This window comes from Apteryx mantelli, chromosome 19, assembly GCF_036417845.1.
Source record: "Apteryx mantelli isolate bAptMan1 chromosome 19, bAptMan1.hap1, whole genome shotgun sequence".
Taxonomy (NCBI): Eukaryota; Metazoa; Chordata; class Aves; order Apterygiformes; family Apterygidae; genus Apteryx; species Apteryx mantelli.
This window is the reverse complement of record NC_089996.1, coordinates 10,139,868-10,163,056: the sequence shown is the minus strand read 5'-3', so window position 1 is coordinate 10,163,056 and position 23,189 is coordinate 10,139,868. Positions and strand designations below refer to the sequence as shown.

The 23,189-nt window shown below is 46.0% G+C and overlaps 1 protein-coding gene across 1 annotated transcript in view; it reads left to right on the top strand.

Annotated features, from left to right (window-relative positions):
- TMEM104 (transmembrane protein 104) overlaps window positions 1-23,189 on the top strand; it is a 45,768-nt gene that overhangs the window by 11,951 nt on the left and 10,628 nt on the right. Inside the window, exons 7-8 of the mRNA XM_013961719.2 lie at window positions 364-472; window positions 16,683-16,776. Of these exons, the coding sequence (XP_013817173.2) occupies window positions 364-472; window positions 16,683-16,776 (203 nt within the window). The remainder of the gene's footprint in view (window positions 1-363; window positions 473-16,682; window positions 16,777-23,189) is intronic.

Sequence of the window (23,189 nt, the reverse complement as noted above, 5' to 3'; positions counted from 1 at the left end):
ATCAAAAAAACAGCCAGTGGAAGAGATCGTTTTGATCAGATTTGTGCTGGGCTGAATTTGGACCCATGACTTGGAAATGGAAGCCCAGGTGATCCACATATGGCCTCTAAAGCCTGATGGCCAAACTTCTAAGTAACTGCATGCAATCTGAGATTTGCCTTTAAACGCATGGTTTTTGGTGACTTCATGTTTGCTGAACTGTGCAACAGAGCAAGGAGCGTGTATGTGTTGGTGGGGCAGGGAAGGGGGTGAGGAATGGATGCTTCTTGTCTCTGAGCTCTCCTCTCTCTTAAATGTAGGAAAAGGGAAAATAATTGCTAGGAGTGAGCAACTGCCTTTTATTTCTCCCTCCTCCTTTCGCAGTAGTGCCACTGGCAACCATTCTTGCAGTGTTGGAGATGGCACAAAGTATAATGATACAGATAAGTGCTGGGGGCCAATTCGACGGATCGATGCATACAGACTGTACCTGGTGAGTTTCTGAAACTGGTATGACCATTATTTCCCTTTAAACATTGTTTCCGATCTGAAATAGCATGGCTGCGGTTTTTTTTTCTTGTAGGGATAATGTGGTTCAAGTGAACAACAAAGGTGTGAAGCTCTCAACTCAGTCGTGCCTTATTGGCCTATTACCTCTTCTGTCGTCTTGGTGACATTGCTGTATTTCAGCTTGGTGGCTACGCTGGCCATCAAAGTCATCCTTATGGTTTTGGGTTTGTTAAATAATGTTCCATCGTTGTTGTATAGTTTTGTATTGCTTAAGCAGGTGATATGTCCGTGCCAAAGTGGTTTTGGGGGGTTTTTTGTTTGTTTTTTTTTCAGTGCCTGGCTGAAGTAAGTTGCTTTGAAGTAATTGTTCTCAATATACTCAAGTATATTAGGCTCTCTTGAGTGCATTCTGTGTGTGAATAAGATCTGTTTATGCTGCAGGAGGATCTGCTTTTTGAGAGATGATGGAAACATTCTACTTAAACAACATCCAGTGCTATATGCTGCTTTTGTAATAGCTTTCTGTCTAGTTTAGGATTGTCTGTTGCATCTATTACTGCGCGGTGGTTCTGCTGTGAAACCAAGGTTTTCCCAAAGGATGATAAACACTGCTTCTCTTGAGCTTGGTGGGCGTTGAGCACTCATACCTGAAGACAGATGTCAGTAGGGCAAAATGGGAAGAGGGAAGTATTTAAGTGCTGCATAGTAGCATAGCTGTGGCAGTAAAACCAGTGTGGCTTTTGGGCAGAGCTGTTAAGGCTTTAGGTGACAATTTAAAAAAAAAACAAGAGTGAAAAGGCTCTGGATGGAGGTGTCCCTTTTGCGTTTGCAGAGAAATTCAGGGGTAGAGACTATATAAAGCTATTTTGTGGTTACTGTGTTTTGTGCGTGCGGTGGATCACGTCCCTGAGTGCACTTGTTCCAGCATTATTGAAAAAGTAAGAGCTTGGGCCTCAGGAATATTAGTGAATGTCAAAGCCTAGTTAATTATTTAAGAGAAATATTATTGCTTTGTTAAATTGCGTCTTAGTCTATTTCTTTAAAAATTCCACATGATTGAGGATTTCCTCCCTGAATTTCAATAACTCCTCCTGACCCAGCAGAAGGAGTTAGTCAGAAAAGGCAGACATGCATTAATTACTGCCTGTGTCTCCCAGATATTATGCCTATAACTCATGATGGTAATTGTTAGCACTTGAAAAATTAAAAAAAAAAAAATTAAGACCGTATGAGCATTAGACTTGCTGTTGTCTGTGTGTACATGACTTTCAGAGACACCTTTCCCTCTGCTTGTCTCCTCTTCTGGATTTGGAGAGTAAATATTTGCAAAGTCTTTGGTAGTGGTTAATCCTCCCCTGCTCAGTAATTGAGATGAAGATTTCAGCTCCTTGTTAGGAGTAGGGAGGGAGCGTTTGCAGGAAAATGCTGTATCAGTCTGTGGTGGATTACTAGGAGGGAATTGTTTCCACGTTTGCTGTGTTCAGAAGTCTGCTGTCAGCATTACCTCCGAGCTGTAGTTTTTATTAAGGTTTCTAATGTTTTTCACTAGATGAGTATGCGGGTAAACTGGGACTTGTTCTGTCCCCAGCTCTGCTAGTCTCACTTAATGCTTGACCTGTGTCTTGTTTTATTCCCCAGAAAGCAAAGATGATGATGATCTACTTACCCAGAGAGGGTAATCATTCATAAAACACTGAGACCCACAGCACTGACACTGTCTTCAGGTTTGGGCCACCTCTGAAGAGATGATGCTGGTTAATATTTTCCCCACTGTCCTGGTTATAATGTGGACAACTAGTGACCAGTAGTCAGAGCTCTTAAACGTTCTGAGAGAAACCTGGGGATGGGAGGGCAGGGGGACGAAGTCACTTAGTGTCAAGTAAAAAATAGCAACACAGTTTGTCATCGTTCACCAAATGTGGTATCTTGCTAGAGATGTTTTAATATAGACATCACAGAACATGCCCGATTCTCTTAAAGTTTCACTTGAAAAGAAATTTTAGGAATGAAAAGATTTTGTAACTTGCTAGGTTGTTGTGACATAAGCACTGTGCAAGTTCTGAAGCTTTCTGCTGTAGGAAGCTTCAAACCACTATTGGAGGGTTGCGTAATTTGGAGGACTTGATGCAGTCAGATACAACTGCTATCCTTAATTTAAAAAAGAAAGGGAATGTTATCTCTCTATCAGATTTCTTCCAAATTGCCTCTCTTTCCATGGACGGGGCTACAGGGTGGTCAGGCTTTCAATTATCAAACATGCTGCTGCCAGAATTGTTGTATGTAGCATTTATTTTAAGCTTAATTGGAATAATGTGTATAATACAAAACCTGGCGTCACCAGACATGAGAAATGTTCACTGCTCCATTGCAGTGATGAAAGTCTGGCAGTTATTTCTTGGATATATCCTGGAGCTTTCGGAGTTCTATTACTCTTTACAGCATGGAGAACTATAACTCTCTGCAAATTTTGTCCAAGCTTGTGTACAGAAGTGGGGTCTTGGACACGTGAGATAGCTGAAAACTGCCTGTCTGAAGGAGAAAAGACAACGCGAAAGCAAAGTGAAGGAGTGAGATTCCACAAGAGCACAGGGATTTCCTCTCTCTATCCCGGGGGATCCCAGCCTCTAGAGAATTTACTCTATTGTCTTGACTTTCTTTTTCTGTTTTAAGTTCTCCTTCCTTTGAATAATTCAGGTTCCACGTTTCAGTGGGCAAACAAGGACTTTTCTTGCAGGCTAAGTTCCCCTGTGGCAAGAGGACAGATGGACATTGCAATCCCGAAAGAAAGCAGCCCTGGTTTTGGATGAGCCCTGTTGTCCTAGATGCCTGCCTCTAGATTTCTCACCTTGCCTTTGCACTGTATTTAGGCTTTGAGTGATTTTAGGAGCAGGATGGGTGGATGTAACGGAAACCTTTTCCCTGTTCCAGTGAAGCAGGTCTCTGAATGTGGTGCTATATCCCTACTTACTCTGCGCAGGGCCGCACGGAAAGCTTTTTTTGGGGGGGAAGAGGGAACTACCAGGACAAATAGTCTATTATAGGTTTTCTGGGAAAATGCTGCCAATGGGAACTCATTTGTGCCAAGTGCCACCACTCTGCCAAAGATTTGTTCTGCCTTCCTCCTGTCAATTCTTTCTGCCCACACGCCTTGTCTTCTTTTCAACAATAACAATTTCAAACATTGACTCTTCGAGCTGGGTAAGGAGGGGGAAAAAAGAATGACTGACGTAAAAATCCTGTTTCATGGTTTAATGTGCAAAAAGGCCTCTGGAAGCTGTGTCGGCTCTGATCACTGTGAATGGAAGCTGAAAACTCTGTATATAATGAGAATAGTTAAACAGATTAAATCCTTCTCTTGAGACTTGTCTGTCTGTGCAGCATCTTTATTGCTGCTCCAAAATTTCACACCTAAGTGCAACTGCAGAGTCTTCAGAGACCACTAGACCCCTATTAACCTTTGTCTGAACAAATGGTTATCTTGCTTCTTGTTTGTAAATTGGCTTTCAAAATAAAGGCTTGCAAAATAAATAGTCAGAGGCAAGTGCAGGAAATACTGAAATAATCTTTTGCTCCTGTCCCATCACCTGTTGCTAACATTTGCCACCTCTCCTTTGGACCTTGGGGTCTTGGGTGGGTTTAAAAGACAGGCTGTGCAATGCTGTTCCAAACCTGTGAAGACAAGACCATGTGGGGCAAACTGGATAGGAAAGAGGCACGTGTTAGATGGCCCAGTGACCTTGTTGAAGGTAAGGGCTGATTACAGTTAAAGCAGATCGATGGCTTCCTATCTTCTCTGCAGATCAGTCACAACACAGTCATGTCCTCAACAGCTGAAGTGACTCCTGAGTCCCTTGGCTGTTTTGATGGCAAAGTTAAGGGCAGAGCAGAGTTCTCTCTACGTCAGATTTGTGCTTCAATGCTGTCTCTTTATCGTGCTTTCTGTAAGGCCAGTTAGATGTCATCTGTGTAGACTGAGGGGAAGGGGCAGTGGATTTAAGTTTCAGATCTCTCTTCCTAATACTTTCTTGTCTTTCTAATCCGGTGTTACTCTGATGTAGAAATGCGACATGATAGTCCTTGTTTCTAGAAAGCAAATAGGAGATTAAATCCTGGGGATCAGCAGCCATCCAGAGTGTCTGATCCAAAATGCATTCATGACCTGGCAAACAGTGATTCTGTTGTGCACCGTGGCAGCCGTTGTAGCTAAAACCTTTATGCTCTTCTCAGCCCTCCTCTTCTGGCAATTTGGGACATGGTGTCTTCCAAGAACGGGAAGGAAATGGCTTCAGTTCTCAGGGGAAGCTATGTGCGTTTCAGAAGAGAAGCACTGGCATGGGTACTCCTGGTAGCCTGACTTAGTTGTGTGTTAAAGCTACCAGGTGCATCTGTTCTGTCTGAGTCTCTTGGTTTTTTAGCTGATTGGGAAAAGGGACACGGCATCCGCTTTTACAGGTTCACAGATGCTGCAGTATCGCAGGCAGCCCAGCGGGTGCGGGCCGAGTGAAGATGGGAGCGCAGATGGTTTAATGGAGATTATCCCAGTTGGAAACATGCTTGTGCAGTGCATAAAATGAGCGGGCTTGCAGGCGCTTACCGTCTCCCTTCAGGAAGGGACAATGTCACCCCAGCCTGACGCTCTGATCACAATACTGAGCGACCAGAGCGGGGCCCGGCTGCCGCCGCGGGAGGCTGTGCAGGGGGGTGAGGAGGTAGTCTGAGGACATTTACAGTTGCTTGGTGCCAGCAGAACTTAATCGGTAAATGCAAAGGCTGAACTGATCGGTGTTGATGTAGATCCCGTCTCCTTCTGTCTCCGCGTGGTGCTGCCTTCCTGGGCCCGCTTCTGCCGTAGCCTAGAGCTCCTTCCTCGTCCCTCCAGCGTACGTGCTCTGTTCTCTCCTTGGCATTTCTCCTTTCTGACTGTACAGTACGTGTGCACGCTCTCTGCTCTGTGTGAAGGTACCTGTGATTTTATTCTCAAAACAGATCTAGGTAAAACTGCCCTAGCGAGGGCAAACGTATCAACTTTTTCAGTGCATGAGACTAGTTTTAGCCTCTCTTTCCGTGCCTCCAGGTCAAGGTTGCCTTGTGGCCGCTGTGTTTTTACCTCCCAGCAAATATAGGAGGGTAGCCCTCATGGCTGTACTTGAACAGCCGTGCTTGATCTAAGCTGTCTCTTGCCACCTGGGAGCAGGAGAAACAGTTGGAGCAGTGCTGCAAACAGGATGCATCTTCCAAGGGCACCTGGCTTTGCCCCACTTGTTCCCTTTGCAGCAAGTGCTTTTGCTTTGTCCTGCCTTCCTCAGCTGTGCCCTGCAGCAGCAGCCGGTAATAAATGGGTCACAGCTGCTGTCTCCTGGATATTTATTCTTACAGGTCTCAGTGTCTGGAGACCTTGAGAACCAGCGGTGGGGAAGGTAGCTGCTTCAGCGGCAGGTGTCTAGAGCGGGGCGGGCTGACTTCACAGCGCATCAGTCAAAAGGGTTTGAGCGTGCCGTCTGGGGTGCTTGCCCTGGGCTCCGGGGTGAGGCTGGGAGGGAGGAAGGAAGGCTGATGGAAGTTTACCTTGCTGGTGTGAAGCCAACGTCTCGTTTAAATAAATCACTTCCAGTACTGTAGCATTGTTATGTTCCGAGCTACCACAGCTTACAGGAAGGATGCTACAGGACTGGGGCACTATTAGCATGTTGCCCTGTATGCTCTATAAGAAGTTATTTATGATAAGACCTTGCCAAAGGTGTTGCATGCTCTTCGCTAGCGCAAATACTCTAGTGTGGTTTATTATGGTGCTAATATGGAAATAGAAACAAATGTACAAAAAACAGCTGCTATTTCTGTGCGTAGTTCCAGTTCTGAAAGCCTTCAAAATAGGGAAAAGCCTCTATTGGGAATCCAGAATATTGTGCCATTTCTGTATGTGCAAGCGCCTGAGCTTTGAGCCATTACTGTGACAGGAGAGGAATTAGCACTGCATTAAGCATAAATATCAATAGCCCTAACTATGTTTGTTACAGGTGCCTCTGAAATACAGCTCTGTTTGGCTAAAAGCCCAGTCTCAGGGGCTGTTTGGAGGCTTCTCGTGTCTCATCTAGTCAGCTTCCAATAAGCGAGGTCAGTTAAGTTGCTCCTTTGCTCTGAAGTGGTTGAAGGAGGACAGGAGCCACGTTAATTTGAAATAAATGGTGTCTGGGAGTGGAACAGGAAGGCATTTCTTAGCTTTTTTTATTGTGAAACTAATAAGGTTGAAATTGGCACATGGCCTTGTTAATATGGCATAAATCCTGCCTCCTTCATCCTGGTCCATTCTTCTTCTGTGGGCTTGTCGATAAATTCTCTCTATTGCTCACTCATCATATGCCTGTGACAGATAAACTAGCAGTTTTGCAGAGTTTCCCACAGCCCTGACCTTTCCTAATGCAAAAGAAATTTTAGTAACTGGCCTGTGGATAAGAGGTTTCTCTTGGCCTGGCAGGAGTGATGGGAACGAGTACAGCGTTCTGAAAGTGGAGTATAAACTTGTATTGCTGTCCCAAGAGCTGGAGTTCAGCTTTTGGTATTTGATTTGCTTGCTTTCCTTATAAGCTCCTGGCCTTTCGAATAAAGGAAGTATCAGCTGGAAGGCAAGCCTCCCTGCTGCAGGGCTGGGATGGGAGAGGGATCCTTTGGTACAATGGTGAAGAAACAGCAAGACCAGGGATTGAAGCAACTATCTTTAAAGGATCAGCTTGTCTCTTTTTACAGAGAAATCGATAGTGCAGGGGACTGGAATGTGTTTTTACGTAGAGCAGTTTGTTTGCTTCACAATGAGAAGCATTTTTTTCTTAAATGGAGCTTGGACCATGCTGATGCTTGGTCAGACACTGAGCTTTTCTGGAGCCTGCCTGCCAGAGGGCCAATCCTTCCCCCTGCTGCCTGCAGCTGGGTGGCCAGGGCTGTGCAGAAGGACAGGGTGCTGAGCTGGTTCCTGTGGCCGGTTGCATGTCCGGCCAGGTGTGCTGCAGGTGCTACTAACCCTTACAAGAAGCAGCGTGCCTGGGGCGACTGGCAGAGGCCACCGGCGAGCTCAGATGCACTTGGTTTCCCCACAGAAGAGAGTGCAGTCCTGTGTCGAAGATTCCTTTTCTGGACTAGATTGTTCCAGGAGACTCATTGATCTGTCTTCTGTTGAATACTTTTGTAGAAAATAAGTCACAAATACATTTCCTCTGTGCAGTGTTACCTTGTGCCGTGGTAGTGACAACATCCTAGAAACTAGAGCTGGAGGAGACCTGTTAAGTCAACTAAGCAGTCCCCCGGGAGACTCAATACAAGCCTTTTTCTCAACAGCATGTTTTCCAGTATTTTGTTCAGTGCTTTAACACTAGTCTTTCTTTTAAACAGAGCTCCGACCTTGCTGCCTGCCTGACCTCACAGCAGCATTTTCATTGAGTAGGGCAGCAGTCTTGTTCTTTCCTCCCCTGAAATTGTCATTAATTCCTCAACATACAGGTAAAAAGCACCAGGGCTGCAGAGCTGTGCAGCTATGCCACTCTAAACATTGCCAGAAGTTTATGTGGGGAAGGGCTCTGGACAGGATAGTATCTCTTCATATGCCGAAATAAGTCTGCAACTTCTTAACAGCCTCCTAAATTGCACTTTATCTCTGGGTGAGATCACTGATGCTCTTGTCCAAAAATGTGGATTTTTGGACTACATCAGCAAATCCCACATGTGGCTCATGCTTCTGTAAGCAGGACTATAAATACAAATAATGCAGCTGGGATTTATCGTGTAAGTTGAAGTTGGTATAATGCTCTCAGGCGGAGCTGATCTCCGAAGCCTGTTGCACCAGTCTGTTTGGTGTGTGCTGTACAGTGTAGGCAAAGCAGGCAGGCAGCAAGCAGGCTGCCTGCGAGCCCCAAGCGCTGTGGCTTTGTGTCCTGCCTTTGTGCTGCTGCAGAGCAGTTACAAAGCGGGGGCCGCTCGCTTTGCCTCCGGGCAGCTCCTCCGTGACACCGCTCAGTGAATGGGGTGATGCTCTGGTCCCTGAAGTTACGACCTCGAGGCAACCGAAAAATGGTGTGAAGCTCTACTGAAAAGTTGATGGGGGAAAAAGTCAAGAGCAAACGTGACGGCTTAGTGATGGAGCTGGCATGTGTTGTGGCCGATGAGGGATTAGTGGCCTTCGGGAACAGTCATCCTTGCAGAAACCAAGTACCTCCTAACCCTGGCAGTTTGTGGCTTGACATGTTTGCAGGGCCCTTTGCGCATCAGTGTCACACTAGTCCAAGTCTCCCTTGCTTTAGAGCTGTCTAACCCAGCGGCTTTTGGAGTCAATATAAATACGGTTTTAGCTGCCATTACCCTGCCAGGAGTTGATATGAATTTGCAAGAATTCTGGGCAGTGTCTGTGTAATAATGAATTTGCCTTCATGCTGTATTGGAGGGAGCTCATTAATCTCTTGTACCACACTAACAAATTTGGCGGCGGGGGAGGGAAGGGGAAGGAGGGGAGACACTCCTCAAGGTTACCTGGTGTCAGGAAGGAGGAAGGCTCCTGTTTCATAGCCAGTGGGAGGCCAAAGCAAGCTGGGGGGTGGGAGGGAGGTGCAGCCAGACCTGGCTCTGCGACTGCTCTCTGCAGTCCTTCCAAGTGTCATGGGCCAACTATTCAGCTCTCCTTTATCTACCCACTTTGCTGCTTCCCTCCTGCTTGTTCAGATGCAATTAGAAGATGCAGAGTAAGGGGGAGCCAGGGGTCAAGGAGGCGCTAAAGTGATTACAAGACTCTGCAAATGGCTGTGCCATAAATACTCCAGTGATGAAAAATTAGATGCCAGTCACCTCGGGGATATTGCTGGCCTCCATCTTTCTCTTGGCTGTGAAAAACGATTATGGAGGTACATTTACCCCAGAGAATGTAAGTTTGCTGCTGGCTATGATCCTGGACCCATGTGTGCCAGGGACCGCAGTCCTTGCATTGAATGACTTTCTGAAAACACTTTGTGGTTGGATTTTTTCAATTTAAGAGGAAAAAGAACTGGTTTTCTGGGGTGCTCCTTCCAAAGTGAAAAGTTCCCAGTGCACATTGAAATGGGCCAACTTCAGAAACCATCTCTGACCCTGAGTCAGGATGGGGAGAGATGAACAGCACCATCCTTTCTGTCCACATACTGCTTCAACATTGACCTCCTCAAGCTGCATATAGAAGCTGTTCAGTTTCCCCTTAGTCCTTAGTGTGTCAGATGCCCAGCAAGATCAAAACTGGTAGCGACATCGGCTGTGAAACGAACACTTATTTTCTGGATGGGCTGTCAAATGCAAGCTGCCATCAGCTGGTGCTGGACTAGAGCCTTTGAAAATCTCTAGATCATACTCGGATCCACTAAACCAAGTAGCTTTGAGAGTACTGCACTTCGTTCTATGCCTTACGAAAGGTCTCGATCTTGGAGGAAATGCCAGAAGACAGTGGGGTTTAAAGCTGGGAGAACTCTCGGTGTTGAGGCAAAGGAACCGTGAGAGGAAGCATCTGGCTTAGGGTTCCATGGGTGCAGATGGACAAAATGCCACTTGCTTCACTGACAAAAACTGGCCTCGCAGCAGCTGAGGTCTTAGTTTTTGGAGTACCTGCTCCCTGCCCTGTGAGACTCAGGAGAAAGGTGGGTGAGGGCTCCTTAGTGCCAGCAATATGCTTCGTGCAAGTTATGACTCTAAACCGCTGCTGGCTGTCCCCAGAGCTGCACGTTAATAACCAGAGCTGCTGTGGCAGTAGATGCCTGCTCTACTCAGAGTGTAACTGGCCTTGTTTCTTTATCCGTAAATATTGCTCGTGTGATGTCTGGCAATTGCAGGCTCCCTCCATTGCGACTTCATTACTCTGTAGGGGATCTGGAGGTTAAAATCCCTCTTGCCTCTCAGCTGCTTTGAGCAATCCTTGTTCTGCTGCTGGGTTATCTCTTTTCAACCAACTTTAAGAGCTTCATAGTCGCTTCTCTGCTTATAACTTACTGCCTATCAGCATGGCCCCTGCTGCAGCCCTGCCTCCAGCCTTGAGAGGCTGTAGATCTTCAGCTTTATTTATTTTTTTTCCAGCTCTCTAAAAAGCTCCTTCCTGAACAATCAGACTCCTTTCATGTATTTATATTTGTACTGTCCACTGCAAGGGGTAAAGCTTTACCAAAGAAAGCTTGGATCGCAGCCCTCGGTGATGTGCCATCTGGCTCTTTAACTTGAGATATGAGCTCATGCGGGAGAGAAACGTGGCCTTGTCACAGTAGTGAAGGGGGAGGAGAGACAGCGGAGGGGGGCACCACGCTGCACTCGAGACCCTTTCCCCTTGACAGGTTTTAGCTGAAAAATGCTGAAGCCCTGGCATGAGTGACTAGAGCCCGCTGTTGGGTAGTGTAGCAGTTGCCACGATTTGAAGTGGACATAGTGAAGCTATTGTAGCAGTGTCAGAGACTGCTGGTAGATGTTGGTGTAGCTGTTAGTAGCTTTGAAATGTTTTAAAGCTCCGTTTTCCTTATCTCAGAGCAACAAACAGGAGTGGGGAAGGCACCTTAACATTTCTGTCTGAAGTCAGTCCTAAAAATACCCTGAAGACATGAATGGACTTCAGGAACACAAATTCAAAAGAAACTATTTTACTGAAGACAGTAGCTCTGTTTCAAGCTTCCAGCCAGGGACGAAACCTCTGACCAGTGTCAGTACTGGTAAATCAAGTTCTTTTCCCATATGCCTCTTCAGATGTGCTCTAGAGGAGAGCACATGACATGGGAACAGAGCAGCCAGTCCCTGGCTCTTGTAGCATCTTGTCCGAAGCTTGCACAGACTGGTTTTGTTGTTTTGTGTTTTGTCTGTCCCTTCCAGCACTCATATGGGTTGTGAAGGGGCTCCGAGCTCAGGGACATCTTGCAGAAGCAGAACTGGTGTCAGAATTGCCACTCCTGACAGCGTGTATGAAATGTCTGCTTTTTCCTAGTGTTCAAGGAGACTTTCCTTGCTTCTAAACACTGAATCAAAGAGCGAGCTTCCTCTGGGAGGTGCTTGTTCAGTAGAGCTTGCACCTGCCTGTCAAATCTTGCTTTGCTGTGGGAATGCTCCATACCTGTAGTCTTGTACCTTCTGTAAAGCATTCGACTCTGAGCTTTCCAGCCAAGATGGCAAAGTCTACCAGAGTCATCTCTTCTGTTAAACCGGTATCTCTTCCTTTATAAATGTCAGCTTGTTGCCCATTATGGTTAAGTCGTTTGTAGTACTCTCTTTTTTTTGACGGGGGGAGTGGGGTGGTGGGGAGCACTGTTGATGTTTAAACTTCACAGATGCTGAGCAGTTTCTGGAGAGACAGAGTTGATATTGTCCTGAAATGAAGCCTGTGCGAGATGTTGGCACTTCTTCTATCTAGGTAAAGTGAGGACTTCCAAGGAAGGTTTTCCTTTGAGGTGAGCTCTGGCTCTGCAGGTTAGGAAGGCTGGAAGGAGGAAAGGAAAGGGTGGTTGGGAGCACAGCCCAAAAGGTGATATTTAAGAAGAGCGCACTATAATTCCTCTTCTTCATATTAGAATGAGGGATCTCTGGCCTGATATTTGAGCCTTGCTAACGTTGTATTGGTATGATAGCTTTGCACTGCTTGAATGGATTTATCCAAAGAATCTTAAACTTTCATTTTTGCTCTGCTCCTGGAGTAGCTGTTCCATTTAATACAATTAGTCTTCGTTGTCTCACTTTCCTCATGCAAATACCCTATTTCTACTCAACCTGGCTGAGAGAGCTTCCAGGCTCTAAATTAACAAGAAATGGTAGCTACTCTTTTTAATTCACTGCTTGGTGAGCACCGAATACAGATGTCATTCTTGCAGATGGGTTTGTGGAGCCTGAAAATTAGCAAGTTCTAGTGACAGTTATGAATGAAGCTGATTTTCGGTTGGTTCTCTTGCAAATATATGCAGGCACTAGCCATAATGCTGTAGTTACTACATCTAGTATGTGAATCAGTGAAGTTTGGGATGCTAATTGCACTTCCTGAGCCGTATTGGTTTTTTTGTAAAAGCCACATGCTGGGAAGCAGATGAAAGCTATTGAACTGTACTGGTTCAGAGTGATTTAAGTACCCTTCAGGTCAATAAAGAGCCTGTTTAGTCAATACAACCCTCTGACTTTGGCGTAAAGCATGTTTATATGCTCTGAATTACTCTTGGCTTTAGATGGCCATGACTTAGTAGTTGAGAGCTCTCTTGGTGGTCCTGTTGGCTGAAACTAAGCTGGTAAAAACAGCCAGATGTCCTATTAATACTTGGCCTTACTCTTGTTTTTTTGAGCTAAGCCAATAAGCAAAGTTATGTAACCAAGTTTTAACGCAAGAGCTTTAATAAAAGATACTTCTAGAGATATATTTCTGGAGATGGTGCGCCCCAGCTAGTTTCCCTGTGGCAAGAAGACTCAAGTTGGCCAGGCTGCATTTCACTTTGAAGTGCTGCGAGCTGGCAGGTATGGAGGCAGGGAGAGCAGTGGCGGCTGTGTCGCTGGCTGGGCAGGTGCCCCGACCTGGGTGCGCTCCTGGCTGCTGCGCTGCTCCGGGTTGGCTTGCGGGGGGATTGGATTTGAAGGCCCTGCCAGGGCTGAGCAAGCTGGTCTGCTGCTCATGACTCCTACTAGCCTGCAAGGCAGAGTGTAATTCAGGGTGACAAGCTGCCGTCCTTTCCTCTGCTAGCTGGCTTCTAATTTTTTTCTGACTGGAAATGTAATTTTCAGTAAAAGCCACAAATCCACTGTTCTTTTTCAGTCAGTGCTGTGCTGGGTCCTCATGCTGTTTTCAGCACGAAAAAGGAATCTGGAAGGAAAAGTAAAGCTTTTTGCATCTGTTGCATTTATTTGTTGCTGTATATGGATTCCACGTACCGTCTGCAACAGGCCTGGGATGTGTCTGGCCTTTTGCTTTTAATGGAAGAGGTTGGGAGAGAAATTAGAGAATGTCTCTTAACAGTCAGCCCTGTGCAAAAACACAGTAAAGGTTTCTCTCTCCCATCCTGTTGTGAATGTAAGCAGCATTCAGTAGAGCTGATGCTCCTTCTTAGCCAAAGGGAGGATTCTTTTACCTTGTTTAAATTAAAAAAAAGAATCGGCCTTGTACACCTGTTTGTTCCTACTAGGAAACCAACTCAGTAATAGACAAATCTTTAATTAAAGCTGGCTATGTTCATTCTGCCTTGGGTTAATGTGCTGAAGCTTAGGAAGTGAATGATAAACTCCTAGGAAGATTTTTAAGCTAGATCAAGAGGTGAACTAGAAAGCTCAGGAGAGCTTTCCTGATGTGTAAGAGCTTTGTGTGTTTGACGTTTGGCAAGGCAAACTGGTGTGGTTTTCCATGTAGGCTTCAGATTGTTTGAATTGCACATGTAATGAAGCACAGTTGGTAAATTATATTCCTCTGGGGAAAACCTGAGCTTAGTAAACATCAGGAGGAAGTTTGGGTGTATATTTGTCCCATGTGCTTATTTGGGCTTGTTTTTTTCCCTGGGGAGAAGTTATGGAACTAATTAAGTCCAGAGTAGGAAGGGCACTTAGGTGCTTGACACAGTGAGGTAGAGCACCGACCCTTCAGCCACAACGATTCGTATCTCCACCCCTCCCCTGCCCTCCTCCCTCCCAAATGAGCTGAAAAACCAAGATCACAGAGGAGATGGAGAGCAGAAAGATGCGCTCTGCTGATCAAGGGATTTAGTTGTTTAAGATGCCGAGAGCACTGGAGAATGACGGTAGAAGCTGGAGTGTAAAACTGAAAGGGACTCTTTACGCCTCTGTAGTAGTTGTGGGGAAGCACTTAGAGCATCCAGGTTCTTCCAGTGTCTAAAGATGCTTTTTATGCTTTTCAGCAATCGAGCCTCAAACGCTCCTCAACACAGTTCTTTCTTTGATGCTTAAGACAAATCTAGGTTTCAGACCCAGGTGTTTTGGTGGCCGGGGATCTTGTATCAGTCCTTGCATTGGATTAAGATGCTGTTTCGCTGATTGGTTCTGCTACATTCTGATTTGCAAAAGACACCTGTTCCTTAATTATCACCATCCTTCCTCTGTCTCTTCTGTTTCAGCTTTCTGACGCGTAAGCATACATGATTTGAAGGTAGGTTGTGTTCAGTAGTATGTGTGTGGGGTGGGGGGAGTTGAGAGAGATGAGTCACAAACTTGAGTATAATTTCCAGTAATAGAGTTGCTGTCTACTTTGGTTTGCTCTGGGTCTTTGACCTACGTCTCTCTTTTTAGTCATAAGTTTATTTAGTCCTTTAGGGTTTGTGCACTATCCTAGGATATAACGGCAGTCTGCAGAGGGCAGAAGAGAGTGGAAGGAGAGTGGAGTTATGCACCTGACTGCAAGAAAGGAACCAGAGCGAGAAGAATAAAAAGACTTGTAACTGGTTGTTTTGCTTCTGTGTTAAAATTGCAAGTGTCTTAATAGTTAAGGCTGTTTTAGCTCTTAGTCTTGTCAGTTATGCCTGTGACGTAGTATCTTCTGTGTGATTTCAGAGTTTCCTCCAAGGATCCTGAATTGCTTCACAAATTTGAATTCTCTGTATGCTTTCTGTCCTTCTTTTGCAAGCAGAAAAAACAAAGTTTGAAGTAGATGATGGCCCCAGGTCAGAATATGTCTTGACCAAGCGGCATGTGGAACCAAGGGTTCTCTCCTGTGATCCGCTCTCTGGATTTACTTTGGTCGTCTGAGAATACTTGTGACGTGAGGTGTTTCCAATTTGCCTTGCAGATGTTCTGAAACTGTCTCAAAGGTTTCTTGGGGTTGTACTAATCTTAAAATAGCTTGGATTCTGTGCTGTCACTGACTCTGTTGGGGTCGACAGAGACCTCGAGGCTCTGCAGCCTGCCCTTTTGAGTCCCTGTTCTTCCCTTCTGGTGACACCTTTTTTTGGGAACTGTTTTAAGAAGTCATAGAAAAGAGCAATGTGTAAATATTAATGTTTAGTATTTGTCTTTAAAATCCCTCTGAGATATTGAACAAATCTGCACAGTGTGTGCTGTGGTCTTCTGGACGCTGCTGTCTTACTGATTGGATCTGCTAGTGCATCATTAGCCCATGACAGTAGCAGTTGTCAGCCTGTGCTGCCCCCTGGATCACAGGTAGAGCTCTCTTCGGTAACGCTCAGCCCATCTCCCCAGCACAGGTAGCTGCACTGAAACGGTGTCCTGCTGACTTCTCTCGGTCCACATTCAGACCTCAGTCAAGGTCTATCATCTTCATGGAGTGAAGTTCTTTCTCTTCTCCACCTGGACTAGCTAGGGCTTTTGAGTGGTGCTCCAGTCCCCCGGGGTAATGGTGCTGGGCAGAGAGCATGGCTCCTTTTGGTATGGGCCAACAACGTGTTTGCCTTGTGCGCTGTGGTAGAGTGCTAGGGGGAACTCTCATAGGAAACCGCGCAGTCTTAACTTCCAGTTTTGTTGGGTGTATTCTGTGACATACCTGAAAGAAATGCAACAAACTGGTACTACAGCATTCGCCAGTTTAGTGTGCGAAGGCCCATGGGTCTCCAAATGCACACCTAAGAGAGGGCAGTGAGGAGAGAACTGTCCTCGTTGACAGTACCTTTAATTTCCACTCTGAATAGAGCTCTTTCTTAACAGTATCTCTTTGATTTTCCTTACTTTGCAAAACGTTTCAGCTTCCCAGTCAACAGCTTAACTGTTATGGTGTAAACTTCCTCCTATAAAACGTGCAACTTAAAGCATGGAAAAAATGGTCTGGGCAGACCTGGTTCCATTGCCATTCAGCCTGGAACACCTCAAAGCTAGCCCATCAATGTTAATGTAGGCAGACTGGTCACAGTTATTGCTATCCAGACCTAAATTGAGCATGTACCCAGACAAAGATGCCACAGTTTAATATTTAATGTTCTGTAAAGCTGCACCGAGAGCTCATACTGAAATGTGTCAGTAAAGGCGTGCTGTAGCAGTGAGAGCAAGCGGCTGAGAGCCAAGAGGATCCTGCTCTCTACCTCCGCCTGAGGCATGTTCTCTGATCCAAGCAACTTGCTTGACCCCCTTGCGTCTCAGCCAAACCAGCTGTAAAATTAAGCAGCAAAGAAAGCTCAGTGACAAACAGATGTGTCTGGAGGTGAACTTTCAAGGCAAGCTTAGCTTTACCTGTAAATTTGTCTTAATAGCAGGATTTCTGTTTTTTAACCTAATGTATGTTTTTGTTGTCCTTCCAGGCAGCATTCACTCTTCTCCTGGGTCCTTTCACCTTCTTCAATGTGCAGAAGACAAAGTATCTACAAATCATGACATCCCTGATGAGATGGATAGGTGAGTGTTGGCAGGACCCCACCTCTTCACTGTAGATGGAACTGAGTCATGCTATTGATGAATCTTTTTGGCAAGATTTTTTTTGTTTGAAAACAAATGCTTGTCAAAACAACCTCTTTGAGGAGGATTGTCCAGGCCTGATAAATCTTCGATCAGGAAGGATGTGGGTTTTTTTCTGGGATGAAATTTCTGACTGAAACTAACGCTGTTCTTGATCAGACATGGTCTGGTAGATACAGCTTTAACCTCATTTATGTGAGAGAGATGGGAGAGATGTGGATTGGTCTCCTTTGTCTGGGCTAAGTACGTTAACCACCAGTTGCTGTTCTGCAGTACGTCTCTCTCTCAGCATGTGTATAACAGGTTTTGAACAATCTTGTTTTTGATCTGAGAACTAAAGGGACTTCTCTAGGATTTTTTTTTTTTCCCCTTGTTTTATCATCTGTTTGCATTTTTCCCTGGGCCTTGCTTTAGCATAGGATATGCTGCATTGAAAACTCCTAAACCAATGTATGCTGTCCTTGGGAAGCACTGCTCTCATGAGTCCATTCCAAAATCTTACTGCCAAGGACTTTGGGGAAGACGTCAGTGCAAACCATATTTCCTTTAAGGGGAATAAAAGATTCCTGATTTTGCAGTGCTGTTGTCATGCAAAGATGCAGCTGCCTCATATCTGGCTTGTATGTGTACATGCAGTTAAAGGCTGAGAGGTGCAAGTGTGTCTTATGGAGGCTTATGCTGAGGTTCATATTACTGTGTGTAACCTAGACAGGATAACTGATATTCAGAGCTAACAGAATGGGTGCTACAGCACCAGCAGCATTTCAGCAGATTAGCAGTCTCCTGTTTGATGGCACAGACCATTCCAGCACGGGTTAGTGCTGCTTATGCCTATCACTGACCTGCACCAGGAAGAAAAGTTGATTCTCAGACTATTTCCCACCACCACCACCACACACTTGACCTGACTTCAGTGGGGCAAAAAGTAACTTTCTGCGAGTTCAAAGGCCCTGATCCTGTTTGGAAATGGCTGGTGGTCACTGCAGGGGAACGGAGATTCTCTGTTCCAAAGAACATCTGAGGTGGGGTTAAGCAGTTGTCACCCAAGAAAATGAGGTTGGATTTTAAGCCCTGGAGCCTCAGATGCTGAATAGTTTGAGTTAACGAACGCTGACCTTGGGTGCTGTGAAAATCTTGAATGTTGGTTTCTCCCCTTTGTTGTCTGAGCACATGAAAGGTTTGAAAGCCCCCATGTTCTTCAGAGAAAGAGGTTATCTCATTAAGGGGTATTAAAGTAAGTAAAAAAAGTAATCTCCTCTCAGCTCATTGGCCTGTTTCCAATCACCTGGCCTCCTCTTTCCCGGTAGAGACATCAGTCAGACCTCATCCTGTCTCTGTGACAACCTGATGCCTGTCTGGTCTGTCATTGGTTTCCTATTAGCCTGCTCCCTCCAGTACGAGGTTTGTTAAACCTTGCCGTAAAGGCAAACTGCCTCTTCTTTTGTCGCTTGATGGAGAGGGACAAAAGCGGCGTTTGGAGAAGCACAGGGGAAATTCATGCTTTAGCCTGATTGATTCCTGCATCAGACCACTGGGGAACAGCTGCCCCAGATAATGATATTTAATGACTCTGACAGTACCTCGGTGGCAACTTAGAGCAATGGATTCCGTATGTGTACAATGAAGGATAGATTTATTAGGAAAGACTATTTATCAGAAAGCCATGTGATGCGGGGAACAGTGTAATGCTCTCTGCTGCAGATTCTGGGCTAAGGATGGATCCAGCACTGTTCAGACTTACCAAGCTGGCTTCTTGCACATTCTCACATCACCCACCATCTCCCTTCTCCAAAAGCAGGACTCTAAGTTAAACATGGGTAGATCTTGTGTTGGTGATAGAGCTTAGACAAGATCCTAAAGAATGGTTTTAACCTGTGTTTTGAGGTCTCCTGAACTTTTCTGACCTGAATACCAATGGCCAGATGTGAACTCCTGTCCTGCCACAATCTGTGCCTTTTCTTCCCTCTTCCCTTGGTTGGGTTTAGCCATGCGGTGCTGAAGGTGGTTCTCTCTCTGCAAGGCTCTCTGAGCCGCAGAACTGAATGCTGGAGCTGCCAGCCTAGGTGTTTGCTTTGCTGAGTAAAAACTTCTTCCTGTACAGATAGTGGGTTATTCAGTTTACCTGTGTCTGCTGGCCTGGTGTGGATGGGAAGCTGACCCATGCTTTGCACCATTATTTGAAAAACCAAGCCTCTTCTTTAAGCTATGAGGCCATTTCAGGCTCTCTACCATGCAGGACCACCTGCCCCCTGCACCATTTTCCCCAGCCTGGTGAAAAGCCCCTGGATTTCGCAGCAGCAATGGCTGATGTAAGACTGCACTGCCCCAGGTGTACTGGAGATAAAGATGACAGTGGCTGAGAGGATGGTTCTTGGCAGCAGGGAGAGCTAGCTGTGTGTGAAGGTCATTTCTGCTAGCGTTTGTAACAATGTCAGCCTTGCCTTTGAAAGTTGCTTTTCTTCTTTCTCCTCATCTAAGTGATAATCAAATGTCAGTAGCCTCTTTGCAGAGCCTTGTGCTCATCACAAGCAACGCTTCAGCTAACAAAGCCTACAGCGGTCTCTCTCCGCACCTCATGGAGAAGAAAAATTTCACTCCGTCTCTGTATGAAAAATACACCATCTTGAATGCTAGGATGTGAATTGGAAAGAAAAATTGAGTTGGTTCGAAGAATTTGGAGATGCAGCCAGACACAGGGCTGATCCCTGTTGCATTTTTCATCCCAGGATAGGGGAACTAGCCAGGACAGGCACCTCTCAAGTCTCTAAAAGGAGAACGTTGAAGAAGGAGCTCGAAAGCTCAAGTGCTATACTGCCAGAGAGCCCAGACAGATGGAGTTTTGCTGTTTGGGCCCGCTGAACACAGAGAGCTCATCTGGAAACAAGGCTGGCATGGTGAGGCGTTTCTTCTGTCAGGACTAATAGGAGCACAGAGGGTGGATCTGCATCTCCAGGTGGAGAGGGACTGAGAGCAGAGTCAGGGGTTCCAGAGACGTGGATCCAGTGGCAGCTTTCTCAAGAGTAACAGCTTACAAGCTTGGCTGCAAAACTGATTGCTGCCTCGCGTGGGTGAGTGCCAATGGTTAAACTTAGTGCAGTAGTTGGTGCGTAAATTAAAGGGCTTGTCTGTGCTTAGCGATCTCGGTTCTCAGTTGGCCAATGTGTGAGGGTTTGCCTACACCAAGCTCTCATCCCTTATCCAACAGCAAAAGCTCCTCAACCTGCTTTGTCAGCCCTCTCCTACTGCTGGTGTCTGAACCGCCTCAGGAGACCTCAGTACCCTTAGATATCTAAGGGGTGTGATAGGGAGCCAGCCTGCTGTGCTTAAATGGAGAAGGGGCTATAGTCACGAAAATCCAGAAAATGTTTAAGGCGAGACCTTGATTTGAGTTAGGGATAAAACCTTATTGGCTCAACCAGTGCTTGAGCAACACTACTAAGAGCACGCCCAAGACCCAGACTGGGTGACCAGATACCAACGGGGTCACCAATGTGGATCCTCTTTTTGGGGTAGAGAAGATTCCTTCCCCCAACAGTTATCTCTCCTTCCTTCCTTTCTTTCAGTTTCCTTCCACCTCAGCCTAACAAAAGAGTAGAGCTGTTATTAGCCCAAGCCCTTTATCAGTTTTGGAGCCTGTTTGCAGGTCTCTTGAAAGATTTTTGGAATGGGGAGCCTTCTGCTGAAGGCTAATCCAACTAAGCCATCAATAGGTTAGACTGAACTGTTGGTATTTTAAACTTTGCTGCTCAGGCTTCTGGCTCTTTTTTTTTTTTTTTTTTTTCTCTCCTCTTCTGAAGGGTTTAAATCTTTGGTAGTGATAGTCTGCTCACTTTAGAGACTTGATGTCTAGCTGTTTTCTTCCCCTCCTCTCGCCAATCCTGGGCAAATAGATGGTGTTAGGGGTGAGCTGCTGGAGGGGACAGCACAGCTCGTTCTTGGTGAAGGGAGCAGGGAACGGACTGAGTCAGGCAAGGCTGACGCAAAGGGAACACAGCTTTCCGGTGCACAGCCCTACCTCTCTTTATTATTAGATAATAACTATCTCACAGCGTCACAGAAAGATATATGGATTAGGGAAGTTAACAAAAAGGATGGGCCTTGGTGGAGCTCAGCAGCAAACATTGGGCTATCGTGTGTTAAGCAGCTAACCAGATTAGTTGCAGCCTGAGATGTCCAGCTCTATAGGCAGGGACCATTGGCTTTAAAGATTGTGGTAGCGTGATTATTGTTGCTGTTGTCGAATAGTCTCTGGCAAATGTTCCCAGACAGCTCCCGCTTGGAACATTTGCCCCATGTGCTGCTCTTGATGTTATATTGTAGTTATTAAAGTATTGTATTTTAATAAAGAGCCATTTTATAGAGGAATAAACTTCTGGGTTTGGCTGCTGCATGCTCAGTTCCTTCTCCCTGTAGCATAGTCGGACCAGACTACATCCATTCCAGTAAATACAGCCCTTAAGACGGATCACTTCCAACTCTTCCCAAATTGTGGGTATAAAACTGGAGACCATTAATTTAATCTCTTGCCTAGCTCTTTCCTTGTGGTTGGTAAGATGGAGTGAGGAAGGACAAGAATAGCAGGGAGAGTGCGTTAAGCTCTGTGTTCCCCTTCCAGCCTGCTTGGTGGAAGGCTGCTAGGGAAGAAACTGGGGAAGGGCTCTCCAAAGCACACTGGTGAGGCTGACAAGGAAGGATGACAAGGAAGGTGGAATTGAACTGTAAGTCAGGACACTGTTGCATATTGAATTGTTTTAAGGATTCTGACAACCTTCTTCCACAAAGTTGCTTTATGTTCCTATATCCATTTTGAGCAGAGAAAGCTGCTGCCAGAGCCTGGGGTAAATAATTCACTAAGAGAAGTGAATATATTTATGAAGAGTTAGTTAAAAGGCGGTGCTTCTGTCGTGCCTGCTTTTCGAGTTGTCGGTTGAGGAGCTCATTTCAGTGGTGCTTGTGGGGGGCAGTGGGGTGAAGCAGGGCCAGTGCGAACGAAAGTGCCTTGTTCGCTTCAGATGCAGATGGAGAGTGACGTGTGGTGCTGGACAGGACCACTGAGGTCCTGTCTGAGGAGTCGACGTTCCTGAAAAGAGCACTTTATCCAGGCAGCAGAGACAAACTGATGGGTCTGAGAGTTGGAGAAAGGGAGCTGAAAACGCCAGGTCGAGTTCAGCCCTATGTCCCTGCTCTGCTGAAGGGTCTGGATGACTGTGCCCACACAGATTTTCAGGGCAGGAGTCTGGCATGCAAAGCTGCTCTCCGCTGTTCAGAGTGTGAAAGGAGGAGCTTTTGGGACAAGGTCGTTAAAACTGTTTGCTGGGCATGGTCTGAGGCAAGATGCGGAAGGTATGGCTGAGGCTGCAGAGCACCCAGATTTCATGGGACATGGGTGTGCTGCACCCAGTGCTTTCCAAAGCATGCAGAACCCTAGCTCAGGCTCACAGTGACACCGAAGAATGTAATATTCCCTTCTCACAGAAGAGTAAATTGAAGCATGGAGGGGGAAGCAACTATCAAAGCTAATAGACCAAGTCAATAGCAGAGCTCAGAACTCTGAACTGAGTCCCAGCTGTAAAGGCTTTATGGTGCTTCTGCCAACGGTGACTGAAGAAGAGGGAACAATAAACTATACAGGTGATTTTCCAGCAGAAGCAAACAAACCTCCCTGGCTGCTCTTCCCTTCCCATATGTTGAGATAAAGCATCAGTGATAAACACCAGAGTGCAGAGCACTTTTTCTCCCTATGAACTGTTACTGGTGTGCAGATGTTGATGCAGACCAGCAAATGTGAGCTGAGAGCAGGGTAGCTCCAACAGTTTCACAGCGTGAGTTGTTACCAGGTTGGGGAGGTTACTTGTAAATCTTAGTTATCATGTAGCAAACACTACCCCAAACCGTGAAGGAAAGCAGACAGGTGATCTCTTTGCAGCAGAGAATTCCTAGTGAACCGCTTTTGACAGCTGAAAAGACTTGGTGCTGTTTAATAAAGTTTTCCTTTGTTAGCGAAATGGGCTCTGCTTGGCCCAAGGCCAGGGCAGCAGTAACATCTGAGAGGGTTGCAGCAGGAGCTAGCAAAACCTGGCAACGTGGGTGAAATGGCACGGGGAGCAGTAGTGCAGTGAGATACAACGCTTCCACTTCTCAGGCTACCTTTTTCTTGCCTTCTTGGTAAGTTGCATCATGCTTCTGTGATCATAATATGCCCAGCATGTTGCTGTGCTTCCCCTGCTGTATGAGCAACAGTCCCCAGCCATGTAGACTCTGCACGAGTCTTTGGGACAGGGAGGTAACTTATCCCTGCAAGTCCCTGCCCTCCACCAGAAGAACTAGCCACAGTAGTGTTCCACAACTTTTCA